Source organism: Pelodiscus sinensis, chromosome 4 (assembly GCF_049634645.1).
Source record: "Pelodiscus sinensis isolate JC-2024 chromosome 4, ASM4963464v1, whole genome shotgun sequence".
Classification (NCBI taxonomy): Eukaryota; Metazoa; Chordata; order Testudines; family Trionychidae; genus Pelodiscus; species Pelodiscus sinensis.
The window spans coordinates 48,584,418-48,598,632 of record NC_134714.1 but is presented as its reverse complement, the minus strand read 5'-3'; the positions used below and the strand labels follow the sequence as shown (position 1 = coordinate 48,598,632).

Below are 14,215 nucleotides of genomic sequence, written 5' to 3'. Positions count from 1 at the left end.
ATGACATTTTTACTATATACTGAAAAAGGCAGAGAAGTTCAAACAGCCTCAGAGGAAAATACACAGTCTCATGTGATCTCAACATAACATAAAAATTCTCTCAAAGCCATATCAGCTACTCAAGTGCAGATATTCTTTAAAGAGACCAATTCTCCTGTACGAATTCTCTGGAAAGGTCAACAGTTCTGTACAGTTGTTGGCACCTACCTTCATCTCTGACATCTACAGTGTTAAAATTCTATTGTAGGTAACACATCCAGACTAAATCAGTGTCTATGTTCATAAGATGCATTTGTGAAACTGAATTTCAGGGTTGAGAGGGTAATAAACAGATTCAACAGTGCACGGTCTTTGAATAAAATATGTACCCAATATTGTATTGCTGTACCCGTATGTAGTTAACAGAACAGGGTAAATCATTGATCTGAAGCAGTATTCCTGATTCAGAAAGTGTTCATTATTCGATGTCTCCATAAACAAATAGATTTCTGAATATTCATGTTTAGCTATTTATGTAACTAATTTGCTGATCTCTTGAATGGTTGTTGCTCAAGATTTTAAAATTTTCCTTTTCCATTAGTTACCTTTCCCACTAAATCTAATGTATTATACTGCTGTTCCTAATAGCCTCCAAATTATACTGTTGTTCAATAAGAAATCTCTCTTCCTGCATATGTTGTTCCAAGTGCAAGTCACTTAAAATCACTGCTTTGTAGTAATAGTCAAAAAAACTTTGACTAGCTTATTTGTAAACCTTAATCTAAAAATATCAAAAGTTCCCATTTACTGTATTTTTCATATCAAGCTAACATTCTGGTCCAAAACGTTAATACCTAAAAAACTTGAATGGCCAAAAGTATTAAACATTTTTCTCCACAGACAGGTGTTTTGTGAGATATTTTGCAAGTAGGTACCTTTTGGAGTTTAATTTTTTTTTGTAAAGAGTTACATCTTGCAAAAGGGGAATTGGTACGGATATGTTAGAATTAGCATATTTTTATTATTTACTGAACACCAAAGCATTCAGCACTGTACAACAAAACAGTTTCTATCTTAGCAAACATTCTGTCTAACAAACCATAATAGAAAAGTAGGAAATCCAGAAAAATTTATCAGGAGTCTTTTAAAAACATTATTGTTTAACATATCTATCCCCTAGAAGTGATCTTACTACATAGTGAAGCTGTAATGCTGCAATGAGAATTATACATGAGTTCAGTAATCTGTCTACATGGATCATATTGCAGGACTGAGGCCTAAAAAAATATCTATTTTAAGAGAAATATAGTTAATATCAGATGTAATAAAAACAACTAATGTAGTTTTTTAACAAAGCCATCTTAACATTGGAGAACTAGCTCTCCTTAAATTAGTATCAGGCCACAAGTTAAGTAACAGACTATATTTTTTGAAGAGCTCTGTACACATTTCAAAGCTTGTCCCTTTCACCAACAGGTGGTCCAATAAGTGATATTACCTAACCCACCTTGACTCTTCATTTTTCTCCATCTGGAAAGCCATTTTGATTGTAGCTTTCATTTAAAGACCACACATTTACTTTAAAAAATGTGTTTGAAAAATCTTAACTGCTATCTGCCACTGTACCACTGCCCAATGCTCAAATACTTGCTATAAAAAGCTCACAAGATGATTAAAAGACCACTGACTCCAAGACTGTAATTGTCAATATCATGGCACACACACTGGGATATATAATTACACACACAGCAGTTTACATCTAAAATTGAATTATACATACCCTTGTTTTGTCAAACAATTCTGATACCTTCAAAAAAAACCTTGGGAGAAAACAGATATATTATGACTTTAATGGTTTTCAGTTCAATTTCAAGTCAAGCTAAATTTGTCATTTTTTAAAATCCAAATTCTCTGGATGAGAAGAGGCAGCAAATCAACTGTAGATTAAACTAATGCAGGGAATCCCAGAAAACACAGTGAACAATTGGTTTTTCCAATGTGTCAAAAATAAATTGCAACACTTGGTCAAATCCTAAATCAAAGAACAATTGCCTGGTCAAACAAGACAACTGTTAGACCCTGAACATTACCACATTGTTTCTTTCAGTTCTTAGACATCTTACATAATCATTAGATGTTCTTTACATGAGATTTACTACACAGGAAAAAGTGAAGTCACACCTACAACACCTGCAATGCTGAAAGTTCTATACTTGAGTGGTTGAGCAACAATGCAGTACATCGTCACTGGATAACACATACAAGTAAAGAAAGAAAAGGTTACGTGCAGCTTGGCAGACAGTCGGAAGTCAAGTTTGCCTTGAGTCCCAAATGAAATTAATCTGTAGCCTGTAATCTAGGACATGTCTAAACTACATTCCTCTGTCGAAAGAGGAATGTAAATGAAGCAAATTGAAAGTGCAAATGAAGCGCATCTAGACTGCACTTTCACTTTTGAAAAATGCTTTTTCGAAAAAACGCTTGGACCCAAATATGCAAATGAAGCGTGGGATATTTAAATCCATGCTTCATTTGCACTTTCGATTTGCTTCATTTACATTCCTCTTTCAACAGAGGAATGTAGTGTAGACATAGCCTTAGAGTCCAGCAGATTGATTACAAAACCAAGAGTTGGTACAAAGCAAGGAAGACTTACCCCTGCAACTGACCTACACTACTACTGGAACTGAGGTGACCTGACAAGTCTGTATATGTTAATTTCATATATAGCTCCTTCCTGCAATAATGCCAGATACAACTGGCATTATTAAGCCTTAATTTCAACAAGCACGTTTTATAGAACATTTCTTAAATTGCTTGTGTGCACGTGCAGAATCAAGGAGTACAATTTAGTTCAGATTATCAAAATTCAACATATTGGGCAAAATGATCGAAAACTTGAGTGCATACAAATCTCCATATGGATACATACCTCCTGTTTCAACTCTAGGGAAAGAACAGGGATCCACAGAAATGCAATGAAGGCACTTTTTGTGATCACTCTGCTGTGACCATGACAAAGTGTGCGTGTACCCAGATTTAGAGTTGCTCTTATCATGCCTCACAATCTGCTTGCTATGCATATGAGGAATATTAAGGGAGGAGAAATAAACCATTCTTTCTTATGGACACATTACATTTTAGTAAACGAACAGAGATCAACCTGGGTCGGTCAAAATCATCATATCGCTGGATAGCACTCTGTCCCACAATTAATCATTTTTAATAAACATCTTTCTTACTTGCACATATCTGTCGAGTCTTGTGTTCCTAATGTATATAATGAAGAACCAATCCTATTACAGTCATCTGCAACATCTAGAAAGTAAAAAGGATCCAAGTTCAACTTCATACTTTACTTTTGTAGGAATATTGTTTCAAGAAACACATGTCATTTCTTCAAAATCAGATGCTTTTCTAAAAGGTGTTTTCTAGCTCAATCAGCAGTTATGGGCTTGATGCCAGAATTATAAAATAAAATTCTATGGCTTGTATTGTTCTATATGTCAGACTAGATAATTAGAATGCTCCTTTCTGACTTTAAAGGCTATTAATGTTAGCCAGAGATAATTTAACACATTTTAGGATGCATCATCTGCAGAGTATAATACTGCATTAAACTTTGTATTTTCCACCAAACTAGGTGAACTCCTAAGCCATTTATGTTTCCACTCTGAGAATGAAAATCACTTGGTCAGATGCATGCCAGCCAGCTTAAGTCTTTTAGAAAGGCCTTATTTAACATCACTGATTAAAAAAAGGGAATTAATGGTCATTTAAAACAATTGTTTTAAAAATAAAACAAATATTCATCTTAATTCAGACGTTTTGAAGGTAATTCAGTTACTGCATTTCTGAGTTGAATACCAATAGATCCTATTGATTAAGGTAGATGGATGTACTATGTATTGTAATAGTAGGCCCAAAACCAGAAGTAACAGAAGGTCATTTTGGATCTACTCTTTTTTGAGTTGCTCAGAAGGAAAATCCCCTTCCATATCATGAAATAAGAGGTCATTGACCAGGAAAACCTCTTTTCCAATATACTGACAAAAATACTCAATCTAGGTGTTCCAAGATATCCCAAAGTCTAGCTGTCAGTCTAAGAAGAGAAGAAGAATCTGCCCTGATGTGGAGACAAAGTTGGGATGCAAGATTTGCAGTTCCGTTCTCAGATCTAGGAGGGTGGAAAACTGAAACTGCATAACTCAGGCTAGAACTAACAGCACCATCTTGGGTTGCAAACTGTGAACAGTGTGCTGAGAAGCACACACCACCGATGTCAATTAACAGTACTATTTCCAAGAGAATGTAATGGAATTTGTCCTCTGTTAAGAAAGATTTCATAGCTGTGGAAGCTCAAAAGTCCAATCCCTACCTTTGTATGGGATTAAAAAGGACTTCATTTATATGAATCCCCAAGAACACAGTGCGGTTTTCCTAGGGCAGAAGAAATTTTCTATAGTGATATGTCACATGAATCAAACAGAGATGTCCTTTCTCCAGTTCTTCCCTGAGACAGTGCTACTTTGAGCTGCTGCAGAAGTGCTGCTATCACCAATCTTCATGTCCTTTAATTAGGGCAAAAACAGAAACTTCACTGCCACTTGCCAGGCCTGTACACAATCACTTGGGTCTGACGCTGAAGTGCCCTATTAATGCAGATTCTGCCAGACTCTGCAGCATCAAAATGTTTTATGAAGTGCAAGGCTTGAAAGGCCTGCTTTCCTGGTGGCCTCACTGAAGTGATATTGTATTGGGAGACCCTAACAAAAGGGAGGAAAACAGGTAAAATAGAACAGTACTTAAAAAAGGATGGTATGGCAGTGCAAAAGGGCTGAATCCCAATGACACTTGGAAAAAAATGCCAACACAGGGGGTGGGGGGGGGAGAGAACTACTCTTAAAAAAAAATCCCATTTAACTGTTCCTAAACAAAAATCCTTAAAGAAAAGGAAAAATCAACCCAATGAAGGAAGCATCAAGAACCTGTGCAAGCCCACTGCACTTTTAGCAGTTTAAAGGATGCAGGTATGTCAGTGTCTGATTTTATGCCCATGGAGTATAAGAAAATGGATGCACACATGGCCCCACAAGACACTGCTTACTAGAAGTTACCAAGCTGATTAACACCAATGACATCTTCCAAGATTGAAGCTGTAAATGGGGAACTGCAGATGGATAATTTTATTTCTTTTCTGAATTTAAAAGTTGCCAAGTTCTCGCATGCCGAACTCTCTCAAAGCTTCCCACTACCCTGACATATTATGACTGGTACTTTTGGTTGGAGTAAAATAGAGGAGTTTGACACTGTGCCACACAAGAAGTTGCAGGCAGATCTAAAGTTCTCCACACTAGAACAGGTTTATGACAGAATTCAATCATAAATATAGCTGTACTACCTCTGCACCCTGAAATTTATGAAATAGCGTTTTCTTTAGAAGTACTGAAGATTAAATACATATTTCTTTTAACCCCAAAAGAGATGGTGCAAAGAATCAAACTGTCTCCAGTGTGAAAGCAGATTATTCTAATTCCAACTGGTCTAGTACAGCATTAGTAAGGCCAGTCATAAGGAAAATGGTAGTGTCAGCAGACTTGCATTTTAGTGCTCCTTATCCCACTGCTTCCTCTGGTCCCCCATCCATCACCCTAGGGCCTCACTGCTGTCCCCACCCTCTTCTCCATTGCTTTGGCCTCTGCTGCCTCCACAGGCCTCACTGTCTCCCCCATCAGTTCCTCCTCAAGCTCCTTTCCAGGACCTCGGGCCCTGAGGCCCACTCGATTCCTTGTCTGATGATTAGAATGTCCACCCAAAAGGCCAGCGCTGAGCATTAGTTACTCCCAGACATATGTTATTCCAAGGTCTAATTAGTCTTTACTTCCACTTGCATAAAGACATTTATACTTCCTGAGAATCTTCCTCACATGTGAAGAAAGTTGTTAGTTACCTTCTATTGAAAAAAATCTAAGCATGAGAACATTTTCTAGTGTGCTTTACAATGAATGGAGCTCCCACCACCCCAAGAGAAAATAAACTCACTTTTGTGTGATCTTGTCATTTTATCAGATTTGCCTGAAGCATCTTTGACTCTGTTATGGTATTCTACAAGGAATGTTCTTTCGTGTTCAAAAAAGTCATCTACATCCTAAAAGACAAAAACAGTATTGAAAACAGATTCACTTGTTTGTAATAACAACCCATGAAATGTACTCTATACAATTATGACTTGCGTACAACACACTGTATTAAATATAGTTGAACTCTGTATTTATTTTGTAAGACACCCTATATGAAAGCCAGTTTCTACTTCATTTACCTGCCATGTCCCTCAAGATTTGATGCTTGCATGCAATGTTTTAGGCTTTTTGAGACTAGGGGTAGGTCTACATTCCCACAGCAAGATGACCTAATGTACACAACGAATGACATGACCTAAGGTACTCCAGCTAAGTGACTAGGGGTCTACATTAGAAACTTTCGCTTCTACTTATCGTATTCTTGTCATCTGGGCTAAAGTACAGGGATTGAATGGAGAATAAAATCAGCAGTTAATTTGGCCGGTCTTCAATAGACCTGCTAGTTGACCACTGGTGGATTGATCTCAGAGCATCAATCCCAACAGCAGTGTAGATGCAGTGTGTATTACAAGCCTCAAAACCTGAACACCTGGTTAGCAGGCAAGTGAAAGGATTTTTAGATGTGATCTTTCATAATGCATTTGTAATTTAATAGGGAGGCTGTAATAATTACCTTCTATGTCTAAGCTGCCACTTCTATTGTAATTCAAACCAGCAGTGACGGTTCTTTATGACCCATCAGCTGATTATAGTTAGCTATCTGATGTCAAATGAAGTGCTGCATCTAGTTCTGGGTACCACACTTTGTCTAAATTTGTCCACATCTTTCACAAAGTCCAGAGAAAGCAACAAAAATGATTAAAGATCTAAAAAACATTACCTATAAGGAAAGATTTAAAAAACTGGATTTGTTTTGTCTAGAAAAGTCTAAAGGAGGGGGGCACATAACAGTCTTCAAGTATGTAAAAGGCTGTTCTAAAGAAGAAGGTGGTAATTGTTCTCTAACCACAGAAGACAGGACAAGAAGCAATGGGCTAAAATTACCATTAAGGAAGATTTAGATTAAAGAGTAGAAAAAAAAAGCTTACTAATTGCAAGAGTAATTAAGCACCAAAATAAGTTGCCTAGGAAGGTTGTAGAATATCCATAATTGGAGATTTAAGAACAGGTTAGGAAAATACCTGTCAGGGTTGGTCTAGACCAGTGGGTCTCACCTAGGAGAACTCGTACCATGGGGGCATGCTGCCGTCTTCCACGAGCTACATCAACTCCTCTAGACATCTGCCTAGTTTTACAACAGACTACAAAGAAAGCACTAGCAAAGTCAATACAAGTTGCCTATTTAATATCTGCTCTGTGGAGGGAAGCCTGGGTTGCATTATTGCTAATTTGCTCCCTTTCATGAGCATCACTCTAAAGAGAAAAAAAGTCAACAAAAACCCAAGCACAACTCCTTTATCACCAACTAATACACAGGAAATGCATCATACAACTGCATTTATGTGGTACACTATGAATACTGGTCTTTTTTCTCTATTATTTTGAAAACAATTACTATGATGATTAGGAGAGGCCAAGATGTCAAAATAGTTTCAGTGGATATAGGTTTACACCATGGAAAAGTCTGAAATATGGACAGCTATCCATGTTATTTTTTCTCCTTGAATAAAATATTTTTAAAAATATCTTGCCCTTTAGACTCTTACACCAGAACTAAGCCATGGCAGTAGTAACCACATCTGAGTTCTCTCAAGACTTCAAGAGCATACAATTAGGAAAGTTACAGAGGACTTGAAAAATCCACTTGCACATGGAAAGTTTTTAATTTTAGTGCGAGAGGATGAAATCAACAGTTTCTCCAGAATTTAAGTTTTCATTATACAAACATGTTTCAAGTTGATACAGTTCCTAAGATAACTTTTCAATCATTAACTGAATGAAAGGCTACATCTACACTACCGCAGAAAGTCTACTTAAGCAACATAACTCTAGCTAGGATGTCAGAGTAGCAGAATACCCGATTAACTGATAAGCCCAAGCTTATTGGTTAATCTTATGGACTACATGCACCCTGACCCCTCGTATCAGAGGTAGCAAGTGGGGGGAGGCAGGAACCAGTACACGTGGGAAGCCAACTTTCAAGCCAACACCCTGTACGCATTGGCTCATACAAGCTGCTTCCCCCTGGCACTGCTGCCTCTCCATCAGAGGTTGGGGAAGTGTGGAGGAGTGGGGAGCTGGTGCTAATGGCTGATTCAGAGGCAGCAGCGTGGGGTGGTAGGAGGTTCCCCAGGAGCGGGGCTGGGAGCGCACTGGCTGCTGGCCCCGCTAGTGGGGACTATTGTATAGCCACGTAACAGATAATATTTGATGCAGTTACATGACTATTCAATTAATCACTAGCCCCAACTCTAGTTATGTGAACAACATACCTTAACTCAAGTTACCACAGGTTGTAAGCTGGCGGGGGGGGGGGGGGGGGAGAAGGGGAGTGTGTGTCAAAGGGAGAATCTCTCCTGTTGACTTCCCTTACTTTTTTCGTACAAGGTAGAGCAATAGGCCCATGGGAGAGCAATCTGCAGTTGATCTGATGGGTCTTAAATAGACTCACTAAAATGATTACCACCGGATAGATCTCAGATAATCAATCCAGGCTATAGTGTAGATGTAGACAAAGATTCAATGCATCTTCCTGTGTTTCCAGACAGTTGTGATGCCTAAGCATTCTGAATATTGCAATTAAATGTCTAGCATCGTTCATGTCACTTGGCAATGGTAAAATGATCCAGAATCATATCTGTTTCACAATGCTTTTGGGGAAAGCTATAAAGAGCAACATATGCAAGATAGCCATTGATGAACCCATTAACCAAGGTAGTTAGGGATGCAACCTCCCGCTCTAGGTGTCTGCAAGCATCTGACTACCAGATGCTGGGAACGGACAACAGGAGATGGGCCACTTGATGATTACCACATCCTGTTCACTCCCATGGAAGCATATGGCATTAGCCGCTGTCAGAAGAGAGGACATTGGGCTAGATGGACCACTGGTCTGACCCCACATGGTCATCAGCACGTTCTTAATGAAAGAAAGTAATAGTTATTCACTGGAGGAGGAAAGTGGCCCTTACCCATTCTATAGCGCCTACAAAAAAAGCTGAAGGGATCAAACAGTGAAACAGCAATATAGTTCTGGAAGGTGAATGGGTTGGTGTAGGAGACAGGGATGTGAATAGTTAATCGGTAAGCATCAACCTTACATCCCTAGTGGGAGGAGATCTAAAGTTTCTTTCCAGCAGGTGGACATGCAACTTTAAGATTACAATTCCTACTATCTGGAAGAAAATAATATGAACGGATGAAACTTCCAGAAAGGGGCCCAGGACAGCACCCTTTTCTGTAGCTGGTGTTGCAAGGGAGTAGGTGTCTCTTGGTGCAGTCCCAAGTCCCTTCACCACTTTTGTAACCTACCTGTAGCAAGTATATAATAAATTTGTGAAGCCCTGAAATGTACTTGCATACATTTAGTATTTGTCTCCTTTTGTAAACAATTTGATTTCAATTCAACGAAAATTAAAAAAAATAGTAACATTGCTAGAGATAAATCACCTTTACTCCTGAAACAATGACACCATCTGCTGATTTAACCATGTTTTTAAAGAAGTCTTCAAGTTTCTCTTTCTTGTTTTTCCCACGAACACTCAACTGAAAGGTAAGTTCACATCTCAAGTTAGCATGTTCTCTGAAGACAATAAAGCAATGAATTCATTTTTGCATTGAGAGGAGCTAAAAATTGTACTAGAAACTGCAAGTTTTATATCAAGTTGATTTCTATTTGCCTAACAATACACTGTGTAAATAATTAGTGGACAATTAGTAGTACCAATACAACATTTTGCCTTCTACTGGTTATTGACTAGACTTCCTTTAATATCTAATGTGAATTTTGAAATATGCAACTTCATAGTATTTGAGAAGAATACTGAATGTATCCATATCATTTTGGATGCATGCAGTCTCAAAACGTCTTAATTTTTCATTCACAGTAAAAGAAAGCTGCTAACTAGTAGTAAGCTAGTGCCACTAATTTCTGCTCCCAATTGCAAATTACTTCACCTTCAGAAACTTCTAATCCAACTTCTCTCTTCTTCCACTGAAATCATCCCATATCTTCAATGTCCTCTTAACTTTCCACATCTCTGTGGCCAAAATTCCTGGACCAATTATCTGAGGTTTGTTTTCAATTTTCAACTTTCAACACCGACAGTAGTGCAAGATATAAATTACATTTAGTTACAGGCAGTCCCCAGGTTACATGGATCCGACTTACATCGGATCCCTACTTACAAACGGGCTGAGGCAACCCCGCACTAGCTGCTTCCCCCCAGCAGACCAGGGAGACACGGAGCGGCTTTTCTCAGCAGACACCTCAGCTTGAGAATAAAGGACTGAGGGAAGTGAGGTGTGGGAGAATAAAACTGAGCTCTGGAGAAATGGTTGGCTAGAGTTTCCCCTACAAAATGTACCAGTTCCGACTTGCATACAAATTCAACTTAAGAACAAACCTACAGTCCCTATCTTGTACGTAACCCGGGGACTGCCTGTACTTGCAAAAATAATTGAGGAACCACTATTTAGACCATACAGCATCTCAGAAACAGTTTTTTGGGGCAAGTTACAATATATAAAAGCCTCCACTTCATTAGCCCAATAAAAGGATTCCAACTCATACTACGCAGTATGAAGACAGCTTGTATTGGTTACCTCTCCATATATTTAACTATTTTAGCTATCACAAAACTATTCTGCTTGTTAAAGATGTGTGTCATCTTGACAATTTAACAAACATTTTAAGCTACAGATACTTCCTTAGTATAATAGAAATATTTACTATCATAATTTTTATCCAAGAGTTACTATTGGGATTTTGTCTTTATGAAAACTAATCACACAAGTTTTATACAACAGTGATAAACGGGAGTTAGTTTCATCATACTCTTTCAAAACACCTGAATTCAATCAATATAATGGGTGATTATCAACACTTTGTAATCTCACAATTGCTCAGAAGCTATTTAAACTCCCAGCAATATTTTTGATGACCAGACTACAAAAACCATAAACTAAGTCCTGAACTCCAATTTTTCAGAAAGCATAAGAATGAATTTTGACTAGGCCAGCTAATTTAATTTCTTAAATTCTAAATCCAAAATGAGTTTGGTTAAGGAATCACTGTATATTAGTTCAGGGGATAAAGTGTTCTACCCATTTTCAAATCCTATCATGAAAGTACATCGTGATTACTTTTGCTACTGAATCAGTTTTCAATACTCACATCCTGATTATATTCCAAGAAAACATGAAAATTTAAATCTTTTCTCAAGACAGGATGAGCTGCCACTCGACACAAGAACACTTCATGCATTGCAACTGTCTTCTTGAATATTGCCAGATACTCACTGGAAACAAAAATTAATACAGTAAGTACACAAATTAAAATTCTACTTCAAGCAATTAATTTTTGATTAAGCCAACTGCAGAAATCAGAGACATCCTAATACACAGACAAAACTGTTCGGAGTGCTAAAATGTTTTACTCTAACCTTTGATGAACTTGATGGAATACACTATATAGTATTTAATGTGTGTACTAAAAAAAAGGTAATGTTAGTACCTGGAGAAAAATTTAATCTTTATCATATTATGTATGTAGACATGTAGAGATAAATGCAACAAATATTACAGGTCCTTTAAATAAGGATTCAAATTCCTTATCTGCATTAGTTCCACTGAAAGTAAAACCCATTTAGCCTTCCCATAAACTATCAAGAACCAGAAAGATGCAAAACAGCGTCACACAAGCAACCACACAGCCTATTCTGAATATTCCTCCCTCTCCTATGTCCATCTCCTTGTTTGCTCCCCTCAACTCATTTGTCTGTATTTTGTCCATTTAGCTTGCAAGCTCTTTAAACATGGATAAGATTGCAATTCCAAAGTGCCTAACACGCTAGGTGATGTATACATGGATCTTTTGCTTGATTTCATTTTTACAACTATTGTAAGATTTAGAACAGCAAAACCTCAGAATTACAAATACCTTGGGAATGCGGGTTGTTTGTAACTGAACAAACTATTATGGTTGTTTCAAACATTTACAACTAAACAATGACTTTTAATAAATCAGAATGATCATTTTCTTTATCTTTTCAAATTTTCTCTTTCCTTTTTTAGTAATTTATGTTTAACACGATACTGTACTGCATTTGTTTTTTGTCTCTTCTGTCTGACTTCATACTTCTGGTTCCTAATGAGCAGTGTGGTTGACCAGTCAGAGTGCATTTCTGATATTCTACTGTACATCAAAAGCAAATACCCTGATAAAAAGTCAGTTGCCACATCAACCAAATTAGATTTTAAGGCAATAACTGAAGCTCAGTTTATAGTGTAAACGAGATTATTAATACAAGCTTTCTACAGTTCATTTTATTTTGTAAATTCAATTAACTGACATGTTTGGTAAATTGCATTGATTGTACAGTGATAAGGAAGAAAGGGGCTTCTTTTATTCCCCCTCAAGTTAACAATGAAATGGCTTAAATAATTGACACACTTGCTTCCACTACGTGCAAGGAGGGATCATAAGATTTACATACCAGCAAATCAGCAGGATCAGTGTTGGGAGATGTTTGATCTCTGTGAGAGCAGTAGTCATTCAGTGAAGACAAAAAAGAAGGATGCAGAGGATGGAGGTGGCAGTAGAAGAAACCCCAAGGTTTCTGTGTTATCCAACCCCTAACCAGACCACAAAAGAATCATGATCAGGGCCGCTGGAAAATCACAGATTCTTCAGTATTTATTGTGCTCTGCTAATTTCCAGTTTTCTGCTGTATTAAGTGTAAGTGTATATTTCCTCTGCTGTCAAGCCATCTCTTGCACATCGTTTTAATAAAGTACTTTTAACACAGTAGCTAATAGCAGCTGGATGCTGGGAAGAAGTGTTAATTATTTTCTTGCCAGTTCAGTGCTTTTGAGAGAAATAATCTAGTAGCAGTGTAAATATACACATGAAAACTGAAATCAGGAAAGGAGGAAAAAGAGCAAAGAGGTCCATGGATGAGATAAAAGAAAGGGGATGCAGTAAGGAAAAATAGTTTCTTTCCTATATAACTCAACACAAAATACTAAATCTTACAACAAATTCTCCTATTAAAATCAACTGTATAACCAGGAATAAAAATCACTCTTTCCGAGAAACTCTCCTACTGTACATTTGTATATTCACCATAAAGTGTCAGGTAGCTACCAAATTTCAAGTTCTACAGAACGGAAGTTTAATAATTGCAAATTAACATCTAACTGTTGTGGTGGTACAAGTGCCTGTTAATTCACACAGAGCTCTTCTAGCCTGTGTGTGTACACACTAAAGATAGAAAGTCAAATTTGCATTTTAGTTATTACTAGGGCACATGCAAAAAAGCAGCTGGTGAAACAAAAGGTTTATACAAATACATAGCAAGAACAGAAGAGCAGGTTATCATCAAAGCTGCCTTCATATGTGATCTGTAAAGGAAAATGTTAGCAAAGATCAGAAACTGTAAAGGTGAGGTATTTTTGAAGGATTCTTTGTAAAAACAAAAAAAGCTAACCATTTGAGTGGGTATTCATATTATCCCCTTTATAAAATTCTCATAATTCTGGGCAACAATTTCTACAATTTTCCTGATGGCTCTGATCATGATAATTGAGAACACTGGTTATGTGGGAACTGTGGATACTCAAACCTAAATCTTCCCGATTACTGTTGTGAAATGATTAGAAGTATGGAATAGCAGAGGCAATTAAAACATACACACAAAGCACTATATAAAATATACATACGCTTCTAGTTCTTGTTTCATCTTGGTGAACTCTTCCTTAGTCATCGATCCTTCTCCTTCTCCGAGTTTCTGTAGCTTTTCCCTTGAAGCATCAAAATCTGGCCGGGGTGGTGCAGGAGGAATCTGTGAAATGAGTCAGAGTACTCTTAAATTCCTTACCTTCTTAAGCAAAATTAAAACCTAAGTGTACAACTACAGTTGTAGTGACAAAAGTCATCTTTTGTCAACAACGGCTGTGTACACACTGAAAGGCATCTTCTGCCAATGTAACTCTTC

The 14,215-nt window shown here is 37.4% G+C and overlaps 1 protein-coding gene across 1 annotated transcript in view; it reads right to left on the bottom strand.

Moving 5' to 3' along the window:
* SNX6 (sorting nexin 6) overlaps positions 1-14,215 on the bottom strand; it is a 45,212-nt gene that overhangs the window by 14,177 nt on the left and 16,820 nt on the right. The window contains exons 5-10 of the mRNA XM_075926942.1: positions 13,941-14,062; positions 11,395-11,518; positions 9,669-9,764; positions 6,022-6,127; positions 3,222-3,297; positions 1,760-1,799 (exon numbers count right to left, since the gene is read on the bottom strand). Coding sequence (XP_075783057.1) covers positions 1,760-1,799; positions 3,222-3,297; positions 6,022-6,127; positions 9,669-9,764; positions 11,395-11,518; positions 13,941-14,062 — 564 coding nt within the window. The remainder of the gene's footprint in view (positions 1-1,759; positions 1,800-3,221; positions 3,298-6,021; positions 6,128-9,668; positions 9,765-11,394; positions 11,519-13,940; positions 14,063-14,215) is intronic.